Source organism: Sitophilus oryzae, unplaced genomic scaffold (genome assembly GCF_002938485.1).
Source record: "Sitophilus oryzae breed Bouriz unplaced genomic scaffold, Soryzae_2.0 scaffold_1000_pilon_pilon, whole genome shotgun sequence".
Lineage (NCBI taxonomy): Eukaryota > Metazoa > Arthropoda > Insecta > Coleoptera > Curculionidae > Sitophilus > Sitophilus oryzae.
Window position 1 is genome coordinate 1,396,227 of NW_022145617.1, and position 27,111 is coordinate 1,423,337.

General features: G+C 31.3%; 1 protein-coding gene across 1 annotated transcript in view; it reads right to left on the bottom strand.

Moving 5' to 3' along the window:
- The window catches only part of LOC115875641 (cyclic nucleotide-gated cation channel alpha-3), a 182,330-nt gene that overhangs the window by 26,571 nt on the left and 128,648 nt on the right, over positions 1-27,111 (bottom strand). The window contains exons 10-11 of the mRNA XM_030891443.1: positions 20,821-21,114; positions 12,331-12,480 (exon numbers count right to left, since the gene is read on the bottom strand). Of these exons, the coding sequence (XP_030747303.1) occupies positions 12,331-12,480; positions 20,821-21,114 (444 nt within the window). The remainder of the gene's footprint in view (positions 1-12,330; positions 12,481-20,820; positions 21,115-27,111) is intronic.

Below are 27,111 nucleotides of genomic sequence, written 5' to 3' on the forward strand. Positions count from 1 at the left end.
GTAGATAGAGTTTTTTTTATTTGATTTTTATGGTATAAAATTCCTTTACGGAGGAGGAGTTAATTAAGGTTCCTCTTTTATTTTACCATAATAATAATATTTCTTATATATCTGATTTATTTAAAGATGCATGTGAATACGTAGTGCTAGTATTTTTCTATTTTATTTATTTGAAGATATTGAATTTAAATAATATGAACTTAATTATGTGCTGCTGTAATTAACTGATTTAATTTCTCTGTGTTAGATTTTGCGACATTTCATGTTTTAGTATTTTCTTCATATGTTGTTTATTTGAAGATATTGGATTCATAATTAATTTAATTTATTAATTAATCACTTAATTATTTGCTATTGTAATTAACTGATTTAATTTCTCTGTTAGATTTTGCGATATTTCATGTTTTAGTATTTTCTTCATATTTTATTTATTTGAAGATATTGGATTCATAATTAATTTATTTAAATAAACCTCGTTATGGAATATATTCGACTTTAACTGGCTTTTACCCCATTTCCCTGGATTCTCCGCTGTAGAAAAGCTACCCGTATTGGCCGAGGTGGTCTCTCAAACACTTTAAACTTTGAGGGTGGCGCCCGAGAACAAAAAGACCGACTGTTAAGCGTTAGTAATAGCTCTCTAGGAAAAAAAGGCTGTTACAATCTTAGCAAATAATTAAACAGAATAAGCAAACAATATTATAACTTCATTTTTAAATTTATATAATTTTTTTTATAAAAATATTATGTGAAAGAGATATTACCCTGAAAGTGACCACAATGAGGAAGAGGTCTTTAAAATGCGGTTATTTTGTCGGATGCTGAAGATACCTTGGACGGAACACTCAAATGATTTTGTATTACATCCCATAAACCAAGAGAGAGAGAGAGAAAGAGAGAGAACTTCTAAGTATAATAATAATTATACTAAATTATTTTTATTAAGCAATGATCCAGACATTTAACAAAAGGCTATATGGAGGGTTCAGTCTCCAAGTTTCTAGACTTATAGTCACTATATTCAATTTATTTAATAAAATAGATACGGTTATTTATAAATTTAATGGTTTATTAATTGTGTATTACCATTTCCATTAGAATTTTTAATTAAATAATATTATAATAGGAAAACATAATCTAGTCACGTAAAAAAGTTACAGAAATTAGGTTAAATTATTTTGCCAGAATTTTTCTACGACTTTGGCAAGAGCTACAAAGAGGACAGTCATGTATCTATGTTTGTATGCTTGGCTCATTTCCAGTTGGCTCTTTTTTCAAGCATCGCATTTTGTAGTAAATATCTCACCCTGAAGTCTCAAAACACACTTTAAAGTTAGATTTTTGGCATAATGACAGCTACAGCAAACGATTAAAAGTCTTCTTTAAAAATAGAAACTATGCAGAGTGTTTCTAAAGCAGTCTAAAAAAATAGAGTGTAATTTAACATTTTATATGAATATTAGTAGTGGGAACTATCGAATGAATACTATCGAAACATTCGATAGTTGCAATTCATTCGAATAATTCGATAGTTAGTAAGAAAACATTCGTTGAAAACTATTCGAATAAAAATTATCGAATAGATCCGTCATCTGCCTTGAAATATTGTATTCTAGTAATTCGGCAGCAAAAACCATTCATTTATAAAATTCATTCATTTATGAAATTCATTTATTCGTCAGGATCGATTATAATAAAATATTAACTGAATTTTAGTTGTCGCCCGGCGACGTAGGTTTCTTTCCGAGAAACCCGACAGCAGTCGGTGGCAATGCTATGAAAGAAGCCGGCATCTTTGATTTTTTGCGGAGTCAGATATAGATAAGGACACATTATTTTTTTTATTGAGGTGCTAGTATTTACACAGAAAATACATTATGAAGGGCGCTGTTGCCATATTTTGGCATTAGTTGATATTAGCAAAGAATATTATTGTTTGGCTTTAGTTAGTTAGGGATAGTATGTCTATATATTCTGCATTTTTTTTTATTAATATTCTGTTGTTACACTGCAATAATACTTGTTATTTTGGATGTAAGAACATGAAAGTGATTTTTAATGTTTTTAAGCAAAGACTGGTTTAATAAATAATAATAACAGTAATAATTTGTTATACCTATTAACAACAAAATTTAAAATGATTTAATATCAATATTTTTTTAAGTAGTAGCAAAATATAAACAACAAATTAGATGTCAAAATTATTTATATTAGATCCTATTTAAAAATAATATAGTCTTTAAATTTTTTGGCAACGTTGGTTTGTTAAATAATAATAATTACAGAACTAATTTGTTATATTAACAACAAATTTTAAAATCATGAAATATAAACATTTATTAATTTTCTAAGCATGCAGTGTAATGGAACGAAAATATAAATAAAAAATTAGAAATCAAAATTATTTATATTAGGTGCTTTATATCTCTATTTAAAAATTATATTAATTAATTATATTACTTTTACTGGCATTTACTTTAAAAAATAAATGAAATATTTCTTCGCAAAAAACTACATGTAAGAGAATTAGCATAAACAAAATACAAACATCGTTAACTTTTTTTTAAAATTGGCACGTGTAAAACTTTCATTTTAATTTCTCACCCCATAGTTTGAGTTCGATAACCCCCCATTTACTTAACCACATTACTTAAATATGATTATTAAGTTCCAACTAATTCATATTATTAAAACATCTAAAATGCAAATATGTATTTTTAAAATTAATTGTAAGTTCATCTCATCCCTCTTAAAAATTGCTACTTCTCAAAATTTCCCATTAAAAAATAGACCATATACCATATAAAATTAAATAACTGAAAGATCGGACTACGGAAAACAACACAAATTTTCGGAAAAATTTTGACCACCTGCACATGCACACAATCGTCAATAAATAAAATTAAAAAATAACTACTATTTTAGTATTTTAACTATTTTAATAAATGCAAAAATAGCACAGTATTTATACGGCGAAGTTATAAAAATTTGGAAGAACTAATAATGCACTGACGCATACAAAAATCAAACGAATACTAAATTTCATTTATCAAAAGCATTCGATAGTCGTGGCTCAACGATAACCATTTAGTCGCACGGCGAGGTTGTCACATATGCTTTAGTATACAAATGAATGAATGATTTTATTCGAATAAAACCATTCGATAGTTGAAATCATTCATTCATTAACCATTCGATAGTCTAAAATTCATTCGATAGTTCCCATCGCTAATGAATATGCGGTCTAAAGTACTTCATTTTTGATCTACGTTGGCTGTTAAAAATTTTAAAAAATAATTTGAATTTTATCTTCTGCTTAAACTAAATGGTGCGCCATTGCGTTGTTTCCAGAAAACAATTATTTCTTTTTCTTCATGTCAGTACGTTTTTATTTCATTCATCATTATTTGATACAGGATGTTTTAAAAAACATATGCCATCTCTAATAGGGAGATTCCTCACGTAAAAATAGGATTTATTTTTCATATCAACATAGGTCCATTTCTGCTTTGTTTCCTACATACGGGATGTTAAAGTCTGAATATTTTTTAGATTTATTTTAATTTTCTTCCGAGTACTTTTAGCGTTTCGAATGAAATTTCGGGTAAAAATTACATAAATGCGACATATTTTAAAGCTAAAACACATACATATTCACCAGGGAACGACATATACACTACTGGCAAAGGAATATTAGCAATAGGAGGTTTTCAATGCGATAAAAAAAGATGGTAAGGCTGCAAAATACACTGCAGTGCAACAGAGACGGATAAAGTGTCTTTTCCCTACCATCGTATAGGGGAAGCGATCATAGAAGTGATACGACGAGAGAGCCCCTGCGAGAGGGGGCGCCGGGCGGGTCTTTAAGACGCTTGTGTGGGGGCTACCGCCTACTAATAGAACAGAATCGAAAAAATAGAAACAGGACGGACAGTGTTGCCATTCAATTAAATCGAAATTATGTTGGCTTGTCAAAATCCTAAATCTTCTAATCCCATTATCTTGCCTACTTAATGAAATATTAAATAAAGTACGAAACAATTTTACGAATGTTTTCTCTAGGCACATAACTTCTTTCTAAAACGAAAAGTAACATGCAAAACTTTGATATCATTTCTAAAATAGCAAGTGCAATTCTATGAAATGGCAATACTGTACGATCTTCCTAGCAGTCGCCCCGACACAGTCGGTCGGCGGCGGCGCTTCACAAAGCCGCGGCTGTGACAAAGGAATTAGGCCGAAAAAAACTTTATAAGGAGTAGACGAACAGGGTTGCCGGGTTTGTTAGATTATAATTCCATACGAGAACAAAATTCTCGGTAGATCTTCAACAAAAATTAAAAGTACAGAAACGAAATAAAATATAATATTTAAGTCCAAAATTAGCATTCCTATGTGTCGTAATAATAGATCACTCAAATAAAATACAAATATAATAAATATAACAAGAATTAGAAATAGCTAGGTATATTATTTGATATTAAAAAAAAATATTGAATTAAATAATATTAATATATTAATAAAAACATATAAAACTATAACAAGTAGGGATAGCAGTCACAAATTAGTGTAACAGTCACTTTTTACCTTTGTACAAATTTTGATCAGTGATATCTAAAATTAATTTCATTTCAATGGTAAAGCTGTAGCAACTCTCAACTCTTTTTTCATATTAATAAATTTTTTTGACGGGAAAATCACTAAATATTGTCCGAATTTAGGTTGTTTCTTAACTTAAATTTTGTTTTTGTTTACATTTTTTGGGGGAAAATATGGGTTCAACTTTAGTAGATGAATGAAATAAAATCTTTTCAAAAGATATCAACTTCTTCGGGCATGCCGCCAATCCCGCGCCTAATAAGGAGTAATAAGGATTTTTAGGAATATCTCTGTAACTCTGCAACTAGACAGAACGATGACCTGTATGTCTGTTATTACTAAATAAAATTTAATGAAACAATAATAAAGTCAGATTATATAGATTCCAACGCGGCAGTCGCTTAATTTTTAGTCAAATAAGTCAGCTTTTTAAAAGTGCTTCTATTGTAAAAACTAAAGACGCAGTTGAATATATCGTTGGGTTTTTCTTTAAATCGGTAGATCGGTAGCTTACAGACGAAACCGGTAGACCTGGCAACTCTGTGATGAACTGACGGGAGTGGAATAGCGAGGTGCGGAGGCGCGGGAAGGGAAATAAAATAATGGCGATAAATAAAGGGCAGGGAGATGGGTATCATGAGTGGATGGGAGGTGGCGGAATTTCCAAAATTTGTTATCTTATTGGAGTTTGTCTAAGTAGACAGTCGTAGTGGAAGTGGAAACGGGGAAGTTGTTGTCCATCTCTGTTTAAGCATAGACTTTTTATAGGCGTTTCATTCCGATGCATGTAATTCCTATGCCTAGAGATCCATTGCCGGGCCTGTATACCAGGGACGTGCATATGGGTTATCACTGAAATGTTTTTCTAAAAACAGCATGTACACCATTGACTTTTTTCTCTCTTTAGCGAAATATTGTAGGCAGTTTAATGCCGATTAAAAGTTGTCTCTTGATGTTTTGTCGATTTCGGCCTCCTTGATCAGATAAAAGCAATTTTATTAATTTGTCTTGATCTAAGTCTTATAGCAAACTTTTAAAATTTATTTTTAAATTATATAATTATAAAAATTAAATTATAAAATCAATATTTGCAAAAGTTTTAAATAGGTATTCATTGATTCCTCATCAAAAAATATGAAAAAAATTCTATGAACATGGGTATTGCATAGTTTTAGAGTTACAGGATGTTAAAACTTTTTAAAATTAGGTTTTTTTGTAATTATTTTAAATAGCATTATTTTTTTTATTTGAAACTGGTGTAGGTTGGGCTAATAGGAATAATAACTAATAGTAACTATATTTAATAATAAATTGATTAAAATATATAATTTATTAATTTTATTTTAATTTAATTTTATTACTCCTGATTAAAATTTTAGTATAATTTATTATTGAAATTCGACTAAATAACAAGAGATAACTTTTAATTGGCATTAAACGGCCTACACAATTTTGATATCCAAAAAAAAAAGTCAGTGGCGCACGTTTTATTTTTGAAAAATATTCCAGTGATAACTCATATGCACGTCCCTGGTGAATTTATCGACACTTTTTTAGCACTAAAATATGTAGCACTGATAGTAACTTTTACCCTCAAAATATCATTGGAATCACTAAAAGTACTTGGAAGAAAATTATAATAAATCGAAAGAATATTAAGACTTTAACAAATCTTATTTTTACGTGAGGAATCTGCTCACGAGAGATGGCACATGCTTTTGGAAACACCCTGTATATTAATTCATCAATTTACATTTCATCATTGAGTTTTACTTGTATATTGAACGGTTTTCGAATAAAAAAAGACTGTTTTAACATATTTGTGTCTTGTGTATTATAGTATTCTGTGTTTGTTTATAAGAAGTGTATAAATATATTATGTAGTATAGTAAAGTGCATTAAAATACATTAAAATCGAAATTTTTACCATAGTGATACTATAAAATATAAAAGCAATATTATTCTAACTATTACATTTCCCTATTCTACAAGTAGATAATATAATCCTTCTTTATATACCGGGTGTTTTTCAAATGTTGCTCACCCCTATAACTTTTTTATTTTTTTCACATAAAAAAGATTTGGTATGTTAATTTATAACATAAATGATTAACGTATTCAATTAGTATCAGTCACTTCCTACTTCACCAGAAATGGCTACAACTTTATATTTTTAAATGGTTCTCTTGGTATTTGTTTACTTTATTTGATAGAAAATTACATTCCGAATAGAATGACGTATCATATGTCAACTTATGACATTTTCGCTTATAAAAATTGTATTTTAAAATTCTAGAATGCATTGTATGTGCTCATAACGACAATTTGACTCGAAATTCAAAGTATATGTTGTACCAAATTATTTGTAAAATGCATTTTTCAAATATACTAATGAGTCACCCTCGTTCAATTGTTCCAAGGCTTCTTGATTAAAACTTAGTAAACGGTAGTTTTAACGCAGCCATGCTACACTAGATTGAATTTAAAACGCTATATTTCATGCTCAAAGGTCAAAAGTTGACATATGATATGTCAGAATGTCATTTTCTATCAAATAAAGTAAAAAATACCGTGGATATCATTTAAAAATCAAAAGGAGTAGTCATTTCCGGTGAAAGAGGAAGTGACCGAAACTAACTGAATATATATATATATATATATATATATATATATATATATATATATATATATATATATATATATATATATATATATATATATATATACAGTGTGACCCATCAAGACCGGGCACCCTCCATAAAATCTGTGTTTATAGTCCGATTTTGATGATTTTTTTTTCAAATATGAAGTTTCAAAAAATGTACTTTAGGGCTGAATGTCATGTTATTTCACAAAAAACAAGGCCTACTTAATAAAGTTTTTGTGGTGAAAAATTTGCAAAATCATATTAGCGATTTTTTTTCAAAAAATTTTAGTACACCCCTACATTCGGCATCCCCCAAAACAGTTCTGTACCAAATTTCGTTTAAAATTATTAATTATTAATAATTTTGCAGTTAAATTAAATAATTCCCTATTTTTGCCAATTTAACGATGAGTTATCAAGTAACCCTTGAAAAAACAATCCACGACAACGAGTTTTATTACAAACAATGATAAAAATACTACAAGCAACACAATAACCGAATAATAAGTTAAACATATTCAAATAATTCTAGTTGCTTCTACCAGCCCTCCATTCAGTTCAATACATTTGTCGCATTTTTTTCTTAGATTAACAGTTACATTCCTAAGCTGCTGTGGTGTAATATTTGCAGAAGCCTCTGTAATTCTAATACGTAATTCATCTACAGATTGAGGTCTAGACTTGTAAACTTGTTGCTTTAAGAAACCCCAAAGAAAGAAATCAAGGGGTGTTAGGTCCGGGGATCTCGGTGGCCAGCAATTAGCGGGCTATTTCGACCTATCCACTTATTTTCAAAATTTTCATTTAACCATTCCCTGACAACTGCCGCGTTATGCACAGGTGATCCGTCCAATTGAAATTTTAAATTCAAACGGGTTTGGCATGGTAAATTATGTATTGCATCCCAAAAGTCATTAATCAGAAAATTCAAAAACGTTGGACTATTCAAATTTCTCTCAAAAAAATATGGACCAATGATTCTATCATCAAGTATGCCACACCACACATTTAATTTCTGAGAATACTGTCTTCTTGTATTGATCACCCATTCAGGGTTTTCGACTGCCCAGAATCGCGAATTTTGAGAGGATACTACTCCGTTTGTACTAAATGTTGCCTCATCACTAAATAAAATTTCTTTTAAGAAATTTCTATTATTTAAATACTCTGCTTGAGCCCATAAGCAGAATTCAATCGTCTAACATCATCTCCGTTTTCCAAAGTGTGTAAAATCTTTGGTTTAAAGGGTTTAACTTTATTAGTTCGCAAACATCTCCTAATATTTTCCCTTGGTATATCCAAATCAACACTGGCGCCTCTAATGCTTGCACGAGGATTGTTACGAAAATATTCTAATATTTCCTCATTCCGCCTATTTATTCAATGTTCCGGCCTTCTGTTTTTTAGTAAGTATTTTGACACACAACCAGTTTCATTAAAAACTCTATTTATTCGTTGAACCGTGCTTCTACTTACTGCAGGTCTGTCGGGATGTCTGTTGTTAAATTCTCTGGCAGCTTCTCCTGCTTGAAGATAGTTATCACCCACTAAACGAATCATTTCAATTTTATCCCTAATATTTAATTGTTCCATAATGCAAATAATATTTCTTGATACAACACTTTTCTGCGTGCTATTAAATTAATATTCAATTCTACGCTGCAAGAATTGACAGCTAATAAAACCCATTGTTGTGGATTGTTTTTTTCAAGGGTTACGTTATAACTCATCGTTAAATTGGCAAAAATAGGGAATTATTTAATTTAACTGCAGAATTATTAATAATTAATATTTTTAAACGAAATTTGGTACAGAACTGTTTTGAGGGATGCCGAATGTAGGGGTGTACTCAAATTTTTTGAAAAAAAATCGCTAATATGATTTTGCAAATTTTTCACCACAAAAACTTTATTAAGTAGGCCTTGTTTTTTGTGAAATAACATGACATTGAGCTCTAAAGTACATTTTTTGAAACTTTATATTTGAAAAAAAAATCATCAAAATCGGACTATAAACACAGATTTTATGGAGGGTGCCCGGTCTTGAGTGGGTCACACTGTATATATATATATATATATATATATATATATATATATATATATATATATATATATATATATATATATATATATATATATATATATATATAACTATATATATATATATAACTGAATATATCGTTTTTTATCTGAAAAAAATAAGAAAGTTATAGGGATGAGCTACTTTTGAAAAACACCCGGTATATCTTAGATATAAGACTTGAAACTGAATTTAAGGGTGTTAAGAAACATCGAACATTTACATCGGTATAAGCAACAAATTATATCTTTGAGACATTACTGGAATAGCAGGGGTGTTACTTACTTACTTATGTCACTCTTATAATAATAAGAAAATCTTATTTCTATATACAGGGGTAAATCAAATGAAGCCAGGCAGGATCGGTTGATACGACATGCCGATATTGTATCATGCAGGACACACAATTCTCCAGTTGCAATGTAACTTTACTCTAAATAATATAAAAATTATTAAATATGTATTTAACCATAATATGTAAATTGGGGAATAAGAAGAAATGACTCTCATAGAAAATTAAGTTATGAAAAATACATTTTTATTATCATGGAAAATATTAAATATAAATTTTAATACCTTCAAAAATACATCATGTTTAACTAGTAATAGTATCAGTAGCATCATGTATAAGTGTTTTTTAAGATATATTAGATATATGAGCTAAAAAACCTCTAATTTTGGATTTAACTTGACTTTTGGAGTTTATTTATTCTACAATATCTGCTAGTATCAATTACAAGCATATACGTATATGTGTTTTTAAGCTAATTAATATATTATTTAATAAATAATAAATATCCAAAAAATATAATATGTAAATTTGGATATAAAAGAAATGTGAATATTACAATGATAAAAAATATTTGAATTTTAGATTATAATGGAAAAATTTAACTATAATCTTTAAGTCCTTCAAAAATACTTAGCTCTAATCTAAAATAGTTGTTTTTTTAACATAATAGATAAGTAAGCTGCAATTTTAGATTTAGTTAAACATTTTGGAGTTTACTTAGTGTTTTATTTAAAAAAAAGTCCAATGGGTATTTCGCCACTTGTACTCTAAACGAAAAATAACAGATGCTTTTTTAATACAGTCTAATTAAAAATAAGTAAAAATTAAAAACAAATTAAACAATAATCAAACAGAAAGTTTGAGGCTTTTTGGTTTTACATCATTAAGTAATTGTTATCAGGTAATAATAATTGTTAATTTTGATGTTTAACTTGATATAATGTCATTTTAACAGAACGTCAACAGTTTTTATAAACGTATCTGTTTAAAAAAACAAAGTGTTCTTGAATGATTGAATTCAGATGTTTTATATAATTTTTTTTTGTTTTCTTCTTCCGACGACGGGAAGAGATAAATTATTCTAAACGTTAAACATTTTTTGTCCGGTAGGCAAATTTGTGTATTAGGAAATCACTGCTAACAAACTGGTCTCCGTTGGGTTAACGCAGCAAAAAGTAACTATTTTATTTTGATAACTATTTGATTTTGATTTTATGATTCCGCCACAGAGGTATAGATGTTTCTTGTTAGTCTCAATTATACGCGAATTTAAGTGTTTTTAAGTGTTTTTAAGCTAACTAATAGCAAAATTAACATACAGATAGTATCTAAACAATATATAGTAAATTTAAGACTAAGAAGAAATGTAGATCATAGAATATTAAGTTATGAACATTTGAATTTTAATTATTATAATCGAAAATTTTAACTATATATAAAATTTAATTCCTTCAAAAATACCTCATGTATATCTGATATAAGTATCTTTAGATATAATAGATATAGACTAAAAATCAGATTTAATTTTGGATTTCCAGACTGCTAGAAAGTTGCTCTGTTTCATACAACATCACTTTTTACGTAACATCTAGAAATAATGTAGCTGTAATCTAAAAATAGCTTTAAATTTTTATGATTTATATTTATTTTTATAAAATAAACCTGTTGAGTTATTTGTAGTATGTAACGTAACGACCCACGCTTTGCAAAGTGGGCGTATGGTACTTCGAAAAAGCAGAAATAGATTTTTACATGATATCTATTCGAAAACAAATTATAATTTTATATAAAAAATGGTTAATCACCCTGAAATATAACACTTTTTGAATAACCAAGAGAAATATACCATACGATCGAAGAAAAAAAAAACGGCGTCGAAGACGGCTGGGGAATGACAATCGATGGTAATTTTAGCCAGGTCAAGCCCTAGACGCCATTTACTTGGACGTCTTTATTTTTAATGGAACTTTAAGAAGGTAGTAATTTATTATTTTAAATGGTGTAGTTTAAAATTCGGGAAAAATATTTTTTTGGAAATAGATTTGTGAGTCTGGAAATGTTCTATCCTTTTTTAATCTTTCTTATTAATGTTAATTTTTGACATAAGTCCGATGTCAGTCCTGGGCTAAATGAAGTTAAGTCACGTAAACCCAGTTTGGCTCAAACAACTTTGGTTAGTTTAGTATGTTTTGTCCGCAGGTCACAGTGACGAAAGTTGACCGTTGAAAATTGAAAAAAAATTGATTTTGACCGTTTTGCTATTATAGGGTAGTAATTTTCTATTATAGTAGAATCCAACGAGACTGCAATGACACTATCTATAGCTTAATTTTTGTATTATATAGCATAAAAACATAAAAAACACTTATATACGCGTATAATTGATACTAACCAAAACTTAACACTAAATAAAATAAAAGAAGTTCAATTAAATCCAAAATTACTTTTGTATCTTACCTACCAATTATGATAGCCATAATTAACGTAACTTTGCTTTCGATAATGTTAGCTTAAAAATAAGAAAACTTTTTCATTTATTTTAGAAAAAAAATATTCGACAGAACAAAGGCTCAGAAAGAATTGTGCGCCACTTATCTGGGTTTTAAACAGCAAGTATATGAAAAAAAGGGAGAATATATAATATGAGTAAGATAAAAAAGATATAATACAAGATGGCGGCTGTCCCAGCTTCGCTCCTGCCGACGATATTTACCCAACCATTTACCTGCCGTGCCCATATTCAAGATGGAGATCTCACCGAAGTAACTGCCCGCTTTCAGGGTGGCCAGCACTGTCCTGCCGTTGTCAGCGACCACTTGTAGCCTTCCCCGATTCACTATGTACATTTCTTTACCCACTTCGCCTGCAACAAAGTAAACATTTCAATATTTTATAATACAAAACTCATAATTCCTTGGGCATAAGAGTCCATTTCAATAGTCCAAAAAAGGAGCAAAATAAGCGTTCGGCATTTAACGTTTTATGTAAAACTAGCTAGGTATTTTTACACAAATAAAGATGAAAATTAAAGATAAAGGATTATACTATATCCGTATTGTAGCACATTTTTAGACAACTTCTTTGTTTTTAAGATTTTGGTGGTCAAACATCAACAAAATATTCCTTATGTTTGGACTAAATTTTCTGGAATATAAAGACATAATTTAAAATTCCGTTACGATACGGAAATAGATTGAAGTTTTGTCATTACAGTGATATATAATTTATATAGTTTTGTAACAAATTGCTCGCTATTTTATGGCAAATGCTGAAGATCTGCAAACCTTAATCAAGCCTAAATTAAAGCACGTATGTTTGGAATTTAACAAGACAGGTTCGGGCTAAGCCTTAGGCAGATTTCTGAAATATAATATATATTTCCTTCGGCCACACACCCGCTTTACCCGACCCCTGTGAGCGACCCGAAATTACAGCGGAATATATTCTTAACATTTAACTGAGATAGGAACTATTAGCCTTTAACACCCGACAATCCTATGTGGTCATGCTCCCCATACCATCATCGAGTTTCGTCCACGAATCTTTTGTTTTCAGTGGCAAAAAGATATTTAATCACCTGCCACTGAATATAAGAAAAATATATCCTCATAGGGCATTTAAAAGGGCTGTCAAGTCCTTGCTGGTTGCGAGGGCATATTATGACTTGAAGGAGTTTTTCGCTGATTCTTGGTAGATCCGACTTACTTGTTTGACTGTCGGGAAATATTTTTATTCTACTCTACTCTATTTTTATTTGTAGATATTTATTTTTTTTTAATTTAGGTCTCTTAAAATAATGAACGTATTTGTAAGATTGTTGTATATTTTGTGCTATCTTGTATTTTTGTTTTTTTTTATTATTTTGACAAAGTTTTGTATATTTTGTATTATTTGTTTTATGTTTGTTTATTTATTATTTGTCACAGATTTGTAAACAAGAGAAATTTTATAACAATAAAGCAATGATTGATTGATTGCTTGGTTGATTGTAAACAAAAAATAACCATCTTATCCGATAGTCAAGCAACCTTAAGAGTGATCAACTGGGTAATCATCAGTTCGAAGTTGACCAAAGAATACCTAGAGAAGCTGAACAAATTAGGCAAAGAAAATAAAGTCTTCCTACTCACGCCAAGAGATAGAATGCAATAAAAAAGCAAACGATCTAGCTAGAAAAGGAGCAAACACTCCATTAACTGGGTCAGAACTGTTCTGCTTCCCAAGTGAAAACCGACTTAAAATGGAACTCAAGAACCTGGAAGAGTCCATCCGTAACCTGGAATGGGAATCCTCCAACGGTCTAAAACACTCGAAGAAATTTCTCAGGACTTTCGACCGAAAAAAATCAAACATTTTCCTTGATTTAAGTAAAGACAATCTTAAGATTGTCACGGGGTTTTTAACAGGACAGTCAACAACAACAACAACAACAAACAACGCTTTATTGTGCAAAAAGCTAAAACAGCTTCATCGACAAAGCAAATCACAAAACAAACAAAAGCACAAAAAAAATATATACAAACAACAAAAAATAAACAATACAAATCATACAATTCAAAAAAATTTAAGTCATTATAATTACAAAAAGTACATACATGGACATACAATTGCAGAATAGTAAGCAGTAAATAGATATAATTTTAAGAGTTATAAAATTTTAAATTTTTTAAATACTTGACCCTTGACCAGTGTGTGAGATGATCAACATTTTAAACCTCAAAATTGTTCATGATTAAACATCAACAAAAAAGTTGTTTACCGCATATAGGGCTCTCTATAGTAAATATGATTTCATAGCTTTGCGAAATGCGGGAGAGAATAAAAGCGACTTGATATTCAGAGGCAGATGGTTGTACATTTTTTTGGCATTGTACAGTATTGAGCCTTTAACTAGTTCTGAGCTAGGGGTTGACAGATAAAGATCGTGCTCCGCATTCCTAAGTGGATAGTTATGGGATTGCATTTCGGGAATAGCAGTATGTGCTTGCGGATTAAGCAAACGGATTCAAAAATGAATAAAGAAGGAAGAGTGAGTGTTTTGAAATTTTTAAAGAAATTCTGGCAGTGAGTTCTACTGTTCATTCCCAATAAATATCGAACTGCTCTCTTTTGAAGTCTGAAAATACGATCAAATTTTGTTGCGCAGCCAGTACCCCAGAATGGAAGGGCATAACAAAGATGTGATTCAAAAAGGGCATAATAGGCTATTCTAGAGGTTGATAAGTTAAGCTCCTTAGAAACTGATCTTAGCGCAAAAAAGGCAGCGCTTAGTTTCTTTGATAGAGCTTCGATGTGAAAGTTCCATTTTAACGAGTTGTCTACAAGTCCACGACGAGTCCACGACGTCAATAGTGGTGTTATTAAGTACAAGAGGTTGTATAGTACTTTTATATGACAAAACTTTAGTTTTTGATAGGTTGAGGCCAGGGGCGCAACTAGACATATACTTTAGGGGGGCTAAAGTCTTTTGGGGGGGGCTTAGGTCACTATAAGATAAGATTCTTGTGAGGTTAAAACCAATTTTATACGACACGCACTGGTTATCTAGGGGGCTAAGTCCCCCCTGCCCCCCCCTAGTTGCGCCTCTGGTTGAGGCATAGGAGATTAGAATCGGACCAAGATTTAATGGTGCGTAAGGCACTGGATATAGTATCATATAGTGCCGCAACATCCGGGCCGCTTCAAGTTAAACTAGTATCGTCCGCGAAGAGGCAGATTTTACCGCTAATGTCTAGATTTGCAATGTAGTTGATAAACACCACAAACAAAATAGGGCCAAGTACTGAACCCTGAGGGACACCACATTCTATAGGCTTACAAGAAGACATAGACGTATCAATCCTCACAAGTTGCCTTCTGTTGCCAAGATATGACTTGAGCCATTCGAGCGGCACTCCCCTGAATACATAGTATTGCAATTTGTTAATTAAGATATTATGATTTACACAGTCGAAAGCCTTAGAGAAATCATAGAAAATTGTAGCTGTAGAGTGATGATTATTCAGGCTAGAGTATACATTATTAAAAAGGTCGAACATAGCATCATTTGTGCAACTGTTACTTAGAAATCCAAATTGATGGGTAGTAAGTATTTTAAATTTAAGGAGAAGTCTCTTCAATCAGTGATAAGCAAAGAATAAACGCCTTGGAGATGTGGGTATATCGACGGCTGCTGCAAATACCTTGGACGACTCATTGAACAAACATCCATATTTTGGCCATATTGCCAGAAATGGCACCTCAATTAAGAGACTGATGGTGGAGAGAAGACGACGTGGAAGGTCATCTAAGAGGTGGGTAGACCAAGTCAAAAGCCTAGTGGGCCACAACCTCCCCGAAGCCTCACATATGGCGCAGTGTCGAACAACTTGGTCCGAGGAAGTGAGGGGAATCAACACATGATGTCACCATACTCTTACGTAGGATGAAGAACTGAAGAGAGAAAGTCTCCTCAATGAACGCATTAGTAGATAAAAGCCATGAAACAACGAAGACTGCAGATTCTGTAGGGAAAATGGAGAAACATCAAAACACCTCATTACTGGGTGCGCCGAGATGACAACCATTCGTGCCATAAAGTTTGGTAAGTCTGGTATTGAAGATGGAGAACTACCCTCTGTAAGACCGTCTCAGATATTGGCTTTTGTCAAAGTCCTGTGACTGCATATTGTATAATGAGTTATAATAACTCAAGAAAGGGGGACACATACAATCTACATTTACCCTGAAATTTTATTCCCTGTGAAAATCGGTATATATCCACTTAAGCACTTGACATAATAGTTAAAATACAGGACGTTTTAATAGGCATACGTAGTAGTTTTAAGACCACGGTATATTATCCAGCCATAAAATGTTAAAATGGCCTTTTATTTTTTTTTGACAAATCAAGTTAAACAATGATACCGTCAAAAAATATATATTAAAAATAGACTTTTATAGATCGACGTAGCTATTTTTAAAATATTATCGCGAAAAAATGCGCCAAAAATAACAGACAGTTTGCGAAACAAATATCTGCTCTGTTCGTTAAATTTTTCACATGCATTAGTACAGTATTGTGCATTTTTCTTTGTTAATTTTCAGTTTTTTCCGCTTTTGGAAACAAAATACGTTTTTCCATGAATATAGTTTCATTTCAAGCACTTTTTCACTGCAAATCATTTAATTTTAAAATTAATTATTACAACAATATACTGTTTTAGTTTAATTACTATTAATTTGAAGTAAGTTTAAAAAAATACAAAATATATCCGAAGATTGCCCAATTTGTTCAGCTTCTCTATATAATAAATCAATTTACTATTTGCTAATTACTTTATTGCTAATTAGGATCAGTAAATTAGCATAAGAAAACCATCTTTTATTTTAAAATTATATACAGGGTTATTCACCTTATTCGATACTAAATATTGTAGCTACACGAATAGATTTTTAGAAATTGTTGGTAATGGGATAGTTGAAGAACTACTAAAGATACAGTTCATAATACTGTCTCATACAGAGTCTCTAAAAATTTATTTTAAATAATTACTAGCTTTAACCGGCAATAACTTGTTTAATTTAAATGGCCCTGTATATTTTACGGGAATCAGATGCACAATTTAATTGTCTATAGAGTCAATCTATTATTAGAAAATATATTTTCTTATAATTTAGACCTCTTTATCAATATACCCATGGAATATAGATATTCTAGATTATTTTTAAAGATGTAACATATTTTCAAAGAGTACAGATACTAATATTGTCGATACAGTTCGCTTATTTCATTATAAAATAAAAAAAAAACTGTTTAAATATTTATAAAAGAGAACCAATTAATATGATCCACGAGTATTCGAACTACATTAATTTACTGTTTGCGTTAATCTACTACAACTCAAACTACATACCAAAAAAACTGAATTTTGTATATGTTTAGTAACATCTTATAAATTTTATTTCATTCTTTCACGAATGCTTATTTATAAAAACAGAGACAAACGTCTTTGTTGTTATAAAAGAATATATATATACATATTAAAACCGAATTATAACGAAAAAACTTTCCTGGACTGGGCCCTTTCGAACTGGATGGAATGTGCCCATCAGCAGTTTACCATTAGCTGAAGAAGTATGATTCTTCGGTTTGGGGGGTAAAAATTCATTATTAAATAACATTATTATCATCAAAAGAATATATTAAAACCGAATTATAACGCGAAAACTTTCCTGGACTGGCCCTTTCGAACTGGATGGAATGTGCCCATCAGCAGTTTACCATTAGCTGAAGAAGTATGATTCTTCGGTTGAGGGGTAAAAATTCATTATTAAATAACATTATTATCATCAAAAAAATATATTAGAACAGAATTATAACGCGAAAACTTTCCTGGACTGGGCCCTTTCGAACTGGATGGAATGTGTCCATCAGCAGTTTACCATTAGCTGAAGAAGTACGATTCTTCGGTTGCGGGGTAAAAATTCATTATTAAATAACATTATTATCATCAAAAGAATATATTAGAACAGAATTATAACGCGAAAACTTTCCTGGATTGGGCCCTTTCGAACTGGATGGAATGTGTCCATCAGCAGTTTACCATTAGCTGAAGAAGTACGATTCTTCGGTTGCGGGGTAAAAATTCATTATTAAATAACATTATTATCATCAAAAGAATATATTAGAACAGAATTATAACGCGAAAACTTTCCTGGATTGGGCCCTTTCGAACTGGATGGAATGTGCCAATCAGCAGTTTACCATTAGCTGAAGAAGTACGATTCTTCGGTTGAGGGGTAAAAAATCATTATTAAATAACATTGTTATCATCAAAAGACGTATTATTATATTTTTATTTGATTGTTGGTAGCTCCCAGTAGTTAGTACGTAGAAAAAAAAGCTTGGGTGTTTGGGAAGGCCCGAAAGGAAACAATTATGTGTTTGCGACGTTTCGTGACTTTATTGTCGCTACTTCAGTCACCAAAACATATGTATATTAATTCAAATGTCTAAAAACATTCATGACGATTCAACAGAAACTTGGGATATTTTTTTTGCCCGTTGCACACCGATGCTAGGTTTATGTCATAATACGACATAGGTTTATGACAATTTTTTTTCCACGTATTTTTTTCTGTGTATTTTTTATTTATTTGGGACACTCTGTACCCATCACTTACAATTTCTAAAAATCTAATCATGTGGCTACAGTACTCCGTCTCGAATGAAGTGAATAACCCTGTATATGTAATAGCTTAAATATTACCTATTAAATACACCTGAAATAATTTTCCCTAAAGGACCACTTCAGAAAGTATAGATTTTTTGTCCATCTCTCGTGTAATCTCCACACCCTCTGTTAAACTTTCGGTGAACCCCTAGGCCCCAAAATGGCGGATCGTTAATTCTAATGAAAGTAATGAACGGTCTTAATGGGAAAGTCAAAGAACATGTGAAAAGTTTGATTGCCCTCAAACGTTAAAAGAAGACTTTAGGCTGTTTAACTTTAAACTTGGCAAAACTAGGTACCAAAGCGATATAAGAAAAGTTTGTAATAGTAATGAAGAACTTTGGTCTATCAAAAACGAATAAGCTTAAACCGTTTTTTTTTCTTTATAGATAAAGGCTCATTAAGAATTATCTGCAAAAGGGAACATCTGTTGACGGGAAAACAGAAAGGAATTAGTCAATTGGTGTCAAAAAAATCTAAACTGGTTTGACGCAGGAAATACAAAAAATATACATATACAGTAGGATGGGTCAAAAAAGTCGACTATTTTCGACTCGGGCAATTAAATGCCGTTTTCTGAAAATTCCTAAGCCTTCTCGATTTCGCACAACAGTCAAGTTTTTGTTTTCTTATGGCCGCCATTCTGAATTTTTATATTATTAGATAGAGCGAAAAAAAAGTCTATACGGTGGTATCTAATTTTCATTCATTATTGTGTAAATGAACTAAAAAAGTAGATTTTTTAAAAATTCGCCTAAGATCAAGTCTGCCTTGAAAAGCCAATTGACACTTTATATGTCAACAAGTTATTTTTTGTTTATTCTACTAAGTGTCAAATCTGGATGCACAAAAATTGTATAGTAGAGTTCAATACAGGTCAATACAGAACCTAAAATTTTATTGTTACCAGCCCAGACGTTCAAACAATATCTTATTTGTTGTCTTTTCTTTTGCATAATAATGTGAATTTTTTTCTGTCAAATGTACCAGAATTTCTAAATAAAGTTTCGTTCGTCCATAATATTTTTTTCTAGAAAAAAGGGAACAGTTTGAACACTTTCCCAAAACCATTTTCAAAATTGTAATCTTCTTTCGTGATCACCAGCAAGAATCCCTTATACAACACTCGTGACTTATTTTACTGCTAGAAGTTTCCGGATTTATTTCAATCTGAGCTGGCACATTAATATCATTAAGCCTTTTAAAATATTGCCCTCTTGTTTTTTAAAAGCTACCAGCAACTGCTAAATTGAAAATCCTTGCGAAAATACTGGAATGTGTCCTTTCAAGATACAATGTCCTATAACTTGCGCATGCTATATCGGGATTTCTATTATATTATTAAATAAACATCGTACATATCTCGTGTTTCCTCACTTGTGAATATATCGTTGACTGTTAATACACTTTACACTATCTACTATAAATTTTTTTCCAGATTTGACACTTAATAATTTAGAGTAAACAAAAATTAACTTGCTGTCATATAAAGTGTCAATTGGATTTCCAAGGCAGACTTGATCTTTTGAGCAAATTTTTAAAAAATCTAATTTTTTTAGTGAATTTACATAATAATAAATAAAAATTCGATACCACCGTATAGATTATTTTTTGCTCTATCTAATAGTATAAAAATTTAAAATGGCGGCCATAAGAAAACAAAAACTTGACTGTTGTGCGACATCTAGAAGGCTTAGAAATTTTCTGAAAAGGGCATTTAATTGCCCGAGGTCAAAAATATAAAACTACCAACTTACGTTGCAATGGATACAATAGTTCTGAAGATATTGTCATTTAAAATAAACGTATTATTTTCATTTTTATTGACATAAATCCGAAACTAATCAAGACACCGGGGTTTTTTTCATAGGTGTTTGTCAAACTTCCAATTACGCAACTTTTGTCCCATTTAATTCGTATCTCTCGTAGTTTCTGAAATGCCAATGTTGAGCGTCGAAATTGTCACCACCCTATATACCCAAACATACCTTTTCTACAGATGTAGTCACCAGGAGAGAACAGTACCGGCCTGAGCCTTAGCACCAATTCACACAGGAAGCCTGCCTCGGTGTTCTGAAAGATTTCCACCCTCTTCAGGGTGTCCAAATGGACGTTGATGGCGATTTCCGCTTTAAGTTTGTCGGGCAAACAGGACACTGCCCGTTCTTCGTCGGAACACTTCTGGGTGAGCCACAAGTAGTCAAACCATTTGATCACTTTGACCTGGAGATGTGAAGGGACACGACGCATGCGCATGTAGGTCTTCACGCCATCCAATTTGGCTGAAAAAAAAAGAAATCTGTTTGAATTTACATTACATACTATATGTATTATCATTATTATGTATTTAGAGTATTATTATCAGAATTTAGTTGATTTTATATAGATACCGTGTTATGTAATCCCATGTTAATTTTGAAAAGGTCAAGGTGTTTCAAAAAACCTGGTCATCGATTAATCACGATCCTGCTTGAAGCGCTTGACGTAAAAAACTGATTTTTGGAAAACAAACTGACTTTAGAGGTTCGATAAGAAGGGATTTCTCGAAACGCGAATTCTAAGCCCACGGCCACACAGAAAGCGTTTTTTGCGTTTTTAGCGTGAAGCGTCTTTAGCGACTAAAACAAACTAACAGGATTATATAGGAGTGGCCACACCAAAAGCATGTAACGTTCGACATGTCCCGCAAAAAACGCAAATGAAAACAAATCAGTTTGTTTTCTGTAGCGTCTTTAGCGTTTTCTAAGATGGGACCCCGTCATAGGCGGACGTTATATTTAATAATACAATAAAAACAAATTAAATAGTATGCATTTTTTTTCATCTTAGGGTATTATCTAAAAATATTTTTATAAAGAACATCTACTGTTTATGAAGGGTCTATTAAATTCAAAAATTTGAAGGAAATGTTTGAAAAAGTGTAGCTTGAAATCTTGAAAAAGAAATAAATTAAATATTTTCTTACGCGTAAAAAATAGTTTTTTATGCGTAAAAAGTGTTTTTTCTGCGTAAAAAAGTTTTTTTAACAGAAACAAATAGTTTTTGACGCGTAAAAAATAGTTTTTTACGTGTAACAAATAGTTCTTTACACGTAATTTTTTTTTGCCTAACAAGCGTTTTTTTACCAGAAACAATAAGTTCTTGACGCGTAAAAATTAGTTTTTTACGTGTAACGTAATTTTTTTTTCCGTAAAAATTTTTTTTTACCAGAAACAATAAGTTCTTGACGCGTAAAAATTATTTTTTCCACGTAAAAATAATTTTTACACGAAACAATAAGTTTTTGACGCGTAAAAATATTTTTTTACCAGAAACAATGTTTTTGACGTAAAAATAGTTTTTTTTTGGGTAAAAAAGTTTTTTTACCAGAAACAATGTTTTTGACGCGTAAAAATTAGTTTTTTACGTGTAACAAATAGTTTTTTACACGTAAAAAATATTTTTATATGCGTAAAAAATTGTTTTCTACCAGTAACAAATAGTTTTATACGCGTAAAAAATAGTTTATTACGTGTAACCGTTTTATTCGCGTAAAATGATAAAAATAGTTTTTTACGTGTAACAAATTTTTTTACATGTAATTTTGATTCACTTTAACAAAATTTGTATTATATTTTAGATAAACACGTGTACTGATCACAAATACACGTCGCGTCACTACGTATTTCTAAGCCGTTAACACGTTTCGTTACAACGAGCTCGTGTGTCAAAGCCGTCTCACTAGCTCGTATGTCACGGCTTTGAATTTTTACTCTCAGAGCGCGTAAAGAAGTTTCACTCCAAAATGTTTCATGAATCATGTCCTAAAATTGCATTAGCAACTAGAAATATTTACTATTCTATTATATAATTATGATTATTTATTATATTATATTATAATTATGACAAGTACTAACCACAACACTACAATATAAAAAAACTATACACATATAAACTAAAATTCGTAATATAAATGGCAAATAATAATTATTATTTTTACACACACCACTGGCACTAGCAGTATATTGTGTTTGTCTACGAATATATGCCCCGGCCCGTCCACAATTCAATCCCAGCATCTTTTATCTTCGTCTTTTCAACGCTAACGGCGCCGATCTCGCCTATCTCTTTCTCACAGGATTGATTGTTGGACGGGCCGGGAATCCACGAGCTTAAGACGTTACTAATTGACATCTTGATAGAAACTGCAAACCTGCCGCGTCTTTTGCGTGTTTTTAATGGACACAAATCGATAAAAACGCTTAAAACGGTAGAATCGCAAAAAGCGCTTGAGACGCAAAAACCGCAAAACGCTAAAAACGCTTTGTGGCCGTGGGCTAAGGGGTCGAAAGCACCCCTCAAATATTAGAATATTTTTTATTTAAAAACCGGTGAGTTTTTCGAAAAAACTCTTAAACACGTATATTTTATTTTGTTGTTTTACATATTTTAAGATTTTTTAAATGAAACTACTCCTAAAATATTACCAAGTTACCAAGCATATAATAATATCGCCATATTGTTTTTTCACATGCTGACATAAGTGTGAGAAAATTTTATCCAGTTTGTATGTTAATGGAAATTCTTACTTTGCTTTATCATCAACATTACAAATTATTAATTCAACGCCAACGAAGTCGCGGGTATACGCTGGTTTTGTATAAAATAATTATGAATTTAACAACTTCTGAAAAGGTTACGATGGTTAGGTTAGGCATTTTGCTGGAAATAACCTGCCCGTCAAATTAAATACCACAGCGATTTTTTTACTCATTTTCAACGAGTTGTAACTTTGAAAAAAATGGACCAATTTTGTTGATTGTTTTAGCATATTAAAGGTCGTTTTTCGTAGATTGATCTGTTTTTTTCTAAATTTTGTATGAAATTTAGTTTTCTATGATATACAGGGTGTGAAAGAAAGGAATGTAATTTTTGTGTTGCTGCCATTTTGCTAAAAAACAAAACTTAACTAGAATTATAAGTTCTGGGTATAGCTAAGCCTAATATCTCAGGATGTATTTGGAATGTTTACGATAACTCATCGGGAATAAAAGATAATCAATTTTTACTCTAACTTGTATTTTTTCTACCTTTCTTAATAGATATGCTAACAAAACTGAAATTAACTTTAAAATTGTAGGATATTCGTTACTTTTACAATGTGAAATTTAAAAAAAAATATTTAACTAACGCAGCTTAATACAGGTACTACGGTAATAATACAACTTCTTAAAAATACGACCAGCGAAAAAGTAAAATTATTTTTTTAATATTCTGAACCTAACAGCCATTAAGGTTAATATAAAAGCTCGACACGTATTTCATTTTTTTTTAAAAACGCTTTTTGTGTCTAAGAATCTGTAGTTTAGCTGCAACTTAGTAGTTTTTTTTAATTTCACATTGCAAAAGTAACGAATATCCTACAATTTTAAAGTTAATTTCAGTTTTGTTAGCATATCTCTTAAGAAAGGTAGAAAAAATACAAGTTAGTTAAAAATTAGTAAAAAAATCGCTGTGGTATTTAATTTGATGGGCAGTTTAGTATGTGTTTAGATATGTTTGCAGCTCTGTTAGATAGCAGTGTTTGAGCATTAGAAGCTCTGTTAGATAGCAGTGTTTGCAGCTCTGTTAGATAGCTGTTTGCAGCGCTGTGTTAGATATGTTTGCAGCTCAATCTTTGGAAAGCCTATATACCGAATAAGCCAACAGTTTTTGAAACTAAAAGCACGTTTTCGCACTAAAACTAAGCCAACAGTTTTCACACTAAAAGATATGATGCACATGGAAGTGTGAAGACAAAAATAATTAAATAAAAAGAAAATAATAATGACTTGAATATTCTTCATGTTGAGGAAAAGAAAAATATTGACTCCCCTTTATTGGGGATACAGTAGGAAAAGACCACAGGATCTTTCGCCGAACGACTTCTTCCTGTGAAGCACACTCAAAAACCGTCTTTATGGCCATATTAAATACAGAAATTTAGATCAACTGAAAACGACACTTCTCTGAAATGCTAAAGATTCTCCCCTTAACAGTTTTGAATTGTGGGGCGTCAATTTCACAATCATTTGGGGTACCAATTGTTTGGCTGTGAATGGGGAATTATGTAAACATTTTATTAATTAGTATAGTTTAATAAAGTTCCATTTGTTACAAATATTTCGATTATTCCTTGAATTAATGTGGATTGTATGTAGTATGAACGAGGCTTGCAAGTTATCGAATAATGAACAGCAAACAATTCAACTAACTCTTTTATAGATGATCATTCCAATTCAGAAAAAATTGGCCACATTTTTCAAACCACAGAAATTCTAGTAAACAAAAAAAACATCGTGACATCGAATTTGACAATGACAAAATCATATTTTTGCTGGCATTTCAATTGTAGCTTTCTCTGGGGCGTATTATAAATTTTTAGTAATTTGAAGGTAGATTTTTGCAAATATGAGCAAAAATTAGGTTTTCAACGAATGTTTTTTTACTAGCTATCGAATTATTCGAATGAATTGCAACTATCGAATGTTTCGATAGTATTCATTCGATAGTTCCCACTACTAGTTTAGGACATACATTCACATGAAGTTTTTTTCTTAGAATAGGTCCAAGAATTACCCCCTTAAATATTAGCATGTCATTAAGGAACACCCTGTATACGACCCTGTAACAATATGCACTTGTTTTACAGATACCTAAATACATCGTTGCTAAAAGGCGGAATTCATAGTTTGATTATAAGATCCACTCAACATTAACCCAGTTTGAATACTGAATAATTACAAATAAACAAAGACTGCAATACAAACGATGCTGTACATTATGCCGCACAACTCTGCTTCTAGAAAATAACAACAGTTGTTTAATATGAACCTCGTAAATGAGCTCGCAGCGGATTAACATTTGAAGTCATTATGAAACAACGACAACAGCGCATTAGGCGAGATGCGTAATTGTTTCTGGGATAATAATGATACGAACATTCAAAAACAGTAATTGCAAATTGTTAATTCTAACATTGTTGTCTAAAATTAACTGTTTTTAATACACTTAGTACCAGTTTTCGATATTTAGTAGTAATCTTAATTTAATTAGTAATCTGTAACTCCTAGAATAAAAAACTTGGAAATTTTGTTTAAGTGCATACCTAAAGTATGTTGGATGTATTTCAGGAAAATATTTTAACTTCTATAGGGTGGCTCAAAAAAGTGTGAGTGGATCGGAATATTTTTTTTAAATGGAACACCCCGTATATTATTGAATTTTTGGCTTCCAATTTCAGATCACTTTATCTAATCCTAAAATATGAGTAAATATATTTTGATAGTTTCACAGATATTATTATATATATATATATATATATATATATATATATATATATATATATATATATATATATATATATATATATATAAACAGGATTTGGTTTAAGTATTTAATACTCATTTCCAACTACAGCCTATTGCTGCCTTCCCGTTACCCTACGCCACACATCTCGATTTAGAGCGTCATCAGTCTTCTAGGTTACGAGCTTCCATTGCTTCCGTAACCGTTCCGTTCCAGGATTTTCTAGGTCTACCTCTCTTTCTTCTGCCCTGGGGAGCCCATTGAAAAACTCTTTTTTGGCCACCTGTTCTCCGGCATACGCAGAACATGTCCAAACCATTTTAAGCTGGATTTTTCGATTCGATCCAGTACTGTCTCCTCCGATGCATTCATGATACGCCTGACCTCGATGTTTGTCTTTTTTTCCATCCTAGATATACCTGCACTTCTTCTAAGGTAGTCCATTTCAACAACTTGGATTTTGCGCTTCGCGTCTGCACTCAGAGTCCACAGCTCTGAACCATAGCAAAGAACTGGAACTCACACCAATGTTCTTCCAAGTCTCTTTTTAGTTTTTGCAGATAAGTTTCGGTCCCACCAGAGGCTGTTAAGACATCCAATAACTTGTTTGCTCTTCTGAATTCGGGTTTGTATTTCTTCTTTGCCCAAACCCTCGTTGTTGATAGTAGCACCCAGGTATTTAAATTTGTCTACTTGTTGAATCTGGACGTTATCATTAATGAAGACTTCAAAACAAGTGTTGGAATTGACAGCTAAGTATTCGGTCTTCTTTAGACTAACCTGAAGTCCCCATTTGTTGTATACTTGATAAAGCCTCTTAGTCATGAACTCTAGATCGTATGAGTCCTGCGCAATCACGACCTGATCGTCTGCAAAGCTCAGGGTAAATAGTGTGTTGTCCCCAATGGGTATTCCCATACCTTGATATTTCGTCTTCCATTCCCTAAGGGCTA